General features: G+C 35.3%; 1 protein-coding gene across 2 annotated transcripts; it reads left to right on the top strand.

Moving 5' to 3' along the window:
- Positions 1-288: 288 nt before the first annotated feature.
- Positions 289-4383, top strand: LOC132122588 (carbonic anhydrase 4-like). Of its 2 annotated transcripts, none has more exons than XM_059532968.1 (9): positions 289-381; positions 515-587; positions 735-761; positions 894-1064; positions 1704-1855; positions 2022-2123; positions 2216-2288; positions 3340-3506; positions 3634-4383. In XM_059532968.1, exons 2-9 carry the CDS (start codon positions 515-517, stop codon positions 3826-3828), a joined length of 960 nt encoding a protein of 319 aa, XP_059388951.1. In that variant the 5' UTR covers positions 289-381; the 3' UTR covers positions 3829-4383. The 2 variants fall into 2 exon arrangements, with proteins under 2 accessions (XP_059388951.1, XP_059388950.1); XM_059532967.1 differs by having other exon boundaries at positions 326-388.
- The last annotated feature ends 2509 nt before the right edge of the window (positions 4384-6892 follow it).

The following is a 6892-nucleotide window of genomic DNA, read 5'->3' as shown; positions in this document are numbered from 1 at the left end:
AACCAGTGCTATTTACAACCATATATTTCAATTATTTTGGAAACATTTGGAAATCAACAGCTAGAAAATTATCTTAACTAATTTTAAAGGCTGTTGAGCAAAAGCTTGTTTTAGTAACCTTTGTTTTCTTAACATGACCCATGTGATGCTGAGATGTAAAAACTGTAAGATAAGATGAAATCAAAGTGACTGCTATGAATTTTTAAGAAATCTCCAAAGATATATGATGCCTAGCAATGTGCCATGTGAGCTTCAGATGGGAATGCAGTTTTTTGGCAGCAGATGACCTGATGAAAGTGACCCACCCACTACATGTGATGTGTGAAGAGTACTAAAGGCAGGAATGAACACCGGTGAATCAAGTCAGAGGTAACACCAGAGGTAAGAGGTAAGACCAGGGATAGGTGACATTAGCCTGTGTGTGTGTGATTGATTTCATTTCTCATTTCAAACTATAATCCAATTCAATAAGCAGCATTGTTTCTGTTTTAATTTGATGTATTGTTTGATGCAGATGATTGTCTTGCTAGTAACTTGCCTTGTTGCTCTTCTGTGTCCCATCGTCCGCAGTGCGGACACTCCATTGGGTGAGTGTTACTGAAGTTCATCACTCTGGGAATATGTAGTTTTATTTTGTGTGACCCTGTTAAAGTAGGCACTAAAAGCTATTGAAAAACTTTGATAGGAATTTTCATTGGTTATATTTATTAATGTTGTGATTTCACCCTAAACAGTATGGTGCTATCACAAGCCAGCATGCAGTAAGTGTGATTTATTCATATGTTTATCTATTATTTGTTTGTGTCCTAATATTCCACGACACCATAAAACTCTATAATTTTTTATCATAAATTTTAAATGTATATTTTTTTTGGAATCCTGATTTGTAATAGATTTTATCACCTGGCCCAAGATTGCCTCACAATATTGCAACGGATCCCAACAATCTCCCATTAATATTATGACTGCAAGCGTTCAGCAAAATCCTAACCTGACCGCCTTTAACTTAACTGGTTTTGATGACAACTCCACCTTCATGTCAATAGCAAACGCTGCTGACTCTGGTAAGGATTTGCTTATATTACCTGCATTTATTTTAGTGCGCATTTAACAGTATAACCTTGACGTTGTCAAGATTTGTTCATCTCTATGGAATATAGTTGCTAAAATCATTTATCAATCACTTAATCCCAGGTACTTCCAAATGAAGAATACCTATAACAAAACCAATCCTTAGGAAACGGTAACATGAGAAGCGTAACGTTAAAAAGGTTGCACAGAGAAGTACAAAAGTATGAGCTGGCAAAGAGATGTAGGTGATCTACTGTTAGACAACAGAGGATGGAAGTTATACGATGCCTCTTTGTGTTCCATGAGACTCACCCACGATATTGGAAACTTAGACTGGCAAAAGTAGTGGACAAAAGAGTGCAGAGCAATCATTTGTGATGTTCAGTGTCAGTGTAGGTATATTCTGGACATTGTATCTAAAAAAATCTTTAATCAGCAGAGGTAGGGCTTTTCTGTGCCTGCATAAAATTCAATGTGAAGATGCAATGTTGCATGAAAGTATACAGTTGTAATTGCAGTGTACATGCTCCTTCTGAGCAGCATTAAACAATCTATGTAAAGACACTGAGAAAGCCCTTCTGCGCAAGTTTGGCAGTGAAAATTTGGTGTAATATGTCCAATTGTCTTCACAGTGGTGGTCAACCTGGATGATGAGAAAATTAAAGTGCAAGGAGGCAACCTTCCTGGTGTATACAACACCAAACAATTCCATCTCCACTGGGGTAATGGCAGCTCCTCGCCTGGCTCCGAACACATGGTGGATGGCAAACAATACCCAATGGAGGTATGAATGATTGATTTTTTAAAAATAACCTTTTTTCACTGCAAAGATCCTTAAGGGTTCAAATGTTCCATGGATATTAAAGGTTCTTTGTGGAACCAGTCATGCCAATAAAAACCTTGAGAGTTTGTGTGCTCATTCACTGGATGTGTTCTGATGTGTCTCATAGCTGCACATTGTAAGTGTCCATTCAAAATACAACGGGAACGTGTCAGCTGCTCTAGCTGCCAAAGACAGCACAGGATTGGCTGTTCTTGGTTTCTTCATTGAGGTGAGCATGACAAGTATAATATCAAGAGGAAAACAAATATCTAAAAGCCTTGGTTGTGCGCAAATGCATATGTATTTGTTTTTAACCAACAGGGAACCAATGAAGTGAACAAAACAAAAAGCTGGGATATCCTAACATCCTATTTGACAAACATACGCAATTCAGGTAAACAAATAGTTTGTGAGCCTTTTGAGTTTGCAGTTTTGGGAGGGATAGTTTACCCTAAAAAATTCTTTTTTTTATTGCCATTCATTCACCCTCATGTAATTCCAAACATATTTTGAAGAATGTTTCAACTGTTTTAGTCCATACAGTAAAAGTCAGTGGTGTCCAAAGCAACACTGGTCCACAGTGACTTTCATTGTGTGGGAAAAAACAAAGATGGAATAATGATAAGTTTTTCATTTTTAAGCAAAGCTTTAAATGCTGGTATGTTTGGTTAATAATCTCCTTTCACCAATTTGATTTAACAACAAATTAGCACAGCAGAGTCAGCTGTGACCTAAGTGTAACAATAAAATCTCCATAACTATGGGAAGAAGGAGGCGGGAACCGGCGGACAATCAATATGAAAGCTTTAATAATCAAAATAAAGACAAAACAGCCCGTCAGCCCCTCACGGACGACTGACATGCACAAATAAAAACCAAATACAAAATAAAGTCCAGGCTTGGTCCTCTCTCGTCACTCATTCACTGTCGTCGCTCCAGTTTTATATCCTTCCATCTCCTCCTTGGGACTCGAGACCGGTGGGTCGAGCAGGTGTCGCTCATCTCCAATCACTCCACCGGCCTCGCTCTGTTCCCACATCTCATGGCCCCGCCCCACTCGTCACACTAAGGGTTAAAGAGTTGGACTTGTAACCCAAAGGTCCCAGGTTTGAGTCTCGGTGCTGGCAAGAGTTGTAGGTGGTGGGGAGTTAATGAACAGCGTTCCCTTCCACCCTCAACACCCATGTCTGACGTGCCCTTGAGCAAGGCACTGAACCCCCATTTGCTCCCTGGGTGCTGGATCTATAGCTGCCCACTGCTCCTGGTGTGTGTTCACTTCTCACTATTGTGTGGGTGCACTTGGATGGGTTAAATGCAGAGCACCAATTTTGAGTATGGGTTACCATACTTGGCAAATGTCACGACTTTCACTATCAAACTGAAGACAGCCAAGTAGTTTCATTACACCCACTTGACTTTTTAATTTATTTTTTATATATATTTAGGTGAGCAAACCTCAGACATCATGAATCAAATCACACTGAACAGTCTGATCGAAGGTGTGGACAGGACTAAATATTACCGTTACCAAGGCTCTCTAACTACACCCGACTGTAATGAAGTTGTGATTTGGACTGTCTTTAAAGAGCCCGTCAGAGTCAGTCACGATTTTGTAAGTATGCAACTTTGTGGTACAGTAATTCATAAAAATCTGTTTTGTCTGTTAGTGTCTGTTACTACAACTTCTACTTATTCTGAGTTTTAAAAAGTCACTCTATTTACTTTATTCCTCCAAACAGATTAACCGCTTCAGCACAACTGTCTTTTTCAAAGATGGAAGTGCTTCAGTTCTGAACACCTACAACTTCAGGGGAGTTCAGCCCTTGAATGGCAGAGTTGTGACGTCACAGGTCACAGTGCCGTCTGCAGCACCTCCATCATCCACTTTATCTGTTATCACCGTACTTCTCTTGTCCAGTTTGTATTTGCTGTAAAAAATGCTTTGCAAACACGTTTTATGAGCTGATTTTATTTCAATTATGTCTACTTCATTGATTGCATTTGATTGTGGTGGTTTCTGTAATATGTAGCTTTTTGTGGGGAAAAAAAGATGTAAATTGGGGGTCAATGACATGAAGGTATTTTTACCAATTGTATTTCTATTTGTACCAAGTGTACTTTTAAACGCACAATTTACAGTATCATCTGTGAGTCCTTAGGATATCAATTATTAATATATATATATATATATATATATATTAAATCTCAACTCTTATGCTACCTTCACGTTCTGTTGAGAGGCATTCGCGTCTAATTTCCAATTAGGAAACTTTACGTACATTTTGATAGCACATGAATGTGTAGCATGCAGCATCAGTTTAAAACAGCTAAAATCATACAGAATCTTTATGTTTTAAATGAACCTTCTGTTATCTGCAATTTTATTCAACAGTAGGTGATTCTATAGTATTTAAGATGACACATTTAAATGTCTAAAGCATGACAGCTATTAAACCTGAAATAATAAATGTTTGCTGTTTAATAACAAAACGTCTTCAATTGAATTCTGTTTATGTGCCTAATCTTATGAGGGGCCAAAAGACCAATCAAAATCCCACACACACACACACACACCTACACACACATATATATATACAAGGAATGAAATCTTTACAATTTTTTCATGTTTTTCAAAAAAAGTCTCTTCCTCATCAAGGCTACATCATCGCCTTGGAATTATAAGGTTCTATCAAGTTATTTATATATTCTTAATCTGTGACAACATATTTATATTATGTGACATTTCTTTTGTGTAGCTGTTTGTTAAGAAAACAAATAGGGTCAGGGCTGGGAAGGTTACTTTTAAAATGTATTTCATCACAGATTACAAAATACAAGCTTTCAAAAGTAATCAGTAATGGATTTCGTTAGATTACTCAATCTAAACACTTTAGAATACCTTTAAATACTTAAGCTATGAAATGTCTTGTTTTTATGCTTTCCAACTCTAAATAAAAGTGATAAGATTAGTTTTTACTTGCATTTTATTTTTAACAACAACAGTTTTCCACAGAATTTCGAATAACAAGAAATGTAATGTCATTTAAATCTTACAATCAATAGAAATTTGATTTGAATACAATGAATGGGATTCCGTGCTGTTTCATGCTGCATTCCAAGCTTCAAAACAAATCCAGACACACCAAACCAGTGGCATAGCCAGAATAAAACTTTTTGGCGAGCCTGGGCAAAAGTGAGAGGGATGGAGTCCAGTGGCATAGTGCAAATCTGCTGACCCCAACAGCAACTCAAGGGTGGGGGCGGGAGGGGTGCTATTTATGTCGCAATATTGTAAATATTTGTTTTAAACCAAGAAGGTGAGCCAATGGATATCAAACAAGCAACGCTCAAACTTTGCACAAGAATTATGCAGTAAACCTCTTAATCTCAGTCGATTCACTAGAAAGTGAAAGTAAAAACTGACAGCGCTTTTGGCATCTGACACTGTAGACAGATCTACTTTATATGCTGATAATGGTATATACAGTAGCTAAATGTTTTAATTTACTTCCTTAATATTTATCTTGTGGACCGAACATATAAGCTAGTGAAAAATAAATAAACTTAAAAAATAAATAATTAAAGAGAGAAGAAATTAATTTTGTGTAAAACTTTTTTTTTGTATCTCTTTTAAAAAGTTGGTGCTTAAAATAAAGCTTTTTTTTATGATTGCAGTGTTAATAATTTTAATTATAGGCCTATAATCAATAAACCTGTTTTCAAGGACCTTTTAAATACATTTTCAATAAGGAGTAAACTAGCCTAATCTTTACCTTGCAGTGAAAGTTTTTTGGTGATGCACTATGAAATTATTGTGGGTTAAAACAATTGCTATATTAATTTAAGAATAAATGTAACTTAATAAAATGAATAGGCTTAATAATCAGAAGAATTTAACAGGCCTACATGAACTGAAAATGCCAAATTAGACTATTATAACTATTCAGAAATGTCTTGTTTGTGATTTTTTAAAATGGTCTTCAAATAAGGAAACAGGTGCAGTTAATCGCCGCCGTAAGTCACAAATTTTATATAGGCCTATATATATATATTGAATGAAAAAATTGGTTAATCGTGAGGATAACTGGCAAGAGCTGGTCTTAAATTCTTTAGACAAAGCAAACCAAATGACACTGAACGCCGACTGAAAACACTACCTGAGCTCAAATAACATTCATAACCGACCTGGCAGTATGTTTCCCGGTTTCACAGAATGTGAATTAACCATTACTTGCGGAATGATGGACGGGCTTCTCCCTCATCAGTGCAAGTTTTTAAACATTTTTTTTTGTTTTGTTTTTTTACAAAATTAAGCATTGCTGCTGTTTTTCTAACATTTTCTAACACAAAGCTACAAAGTACTGTCCAACTGAATGGTTGAACACAACGTCAGTCAAACTCATCAAGAATTATGCAAAAACACATTTTATTTATTTTAGTTATAATACTTCTCTAATTGTATTAAAATAGATGAAGCAGTAATCATTTTACAAATATTATATTTCTATCATAAACTGGGGGGGGGGCTGTCATCAAGTGAAAAATAAATAAAAATAAAAATTTATTTTTATTAGTGAAAAATAAATAAACTTAAAAAATAAATAATTAAAGAGAGAAGAAATTAATTTTGTGTAAAACTTTTTTTTTGTATCTCTTTTAAAAAGTTGGTGCTTAAAATAAAGCTTTTTTTTATGATTGCAGTGTTAATAATTTTAATTATAGGCCTATAATCAATAAACCTGTTTTCAAGGACCTTTTAAATACATTTTCAATAAGGAGTAAACTAGCCTAATCTTTACCTTGCAGTGAAAGTTTTTTGGTGATGCACTATGAAATTATTGTGGGTTAAAACAATTGCTATATTAATTTAAGAATAAATGTAACTTAATAAAATGAATAGGCTTAATAATCAGAAGAATTTAACAGGCCTACATGAACTGAAAATGCCAAATTAGACTATTATAACTATTCAGAAATGTCTTGTTTGTGATTTTTTAA

This window comes from Carassius carassius, chromosome 40, assembly GCF_963082965.1.
Source record: "Carassius carassius chromosome 40, fCarCar2.1, whole genome shotgun sequence".
Lineage (NCBI taxonomy): Eukaryota > Metazoa > Chordata > Actinopteri > Cypriniformes > Cyprinidae > Carassius > Carassius carassius.
Note: the sequence above shows the minus strand (reverse complement) of the source record. Positions and strands in the feature narration are given on the sequence as shown.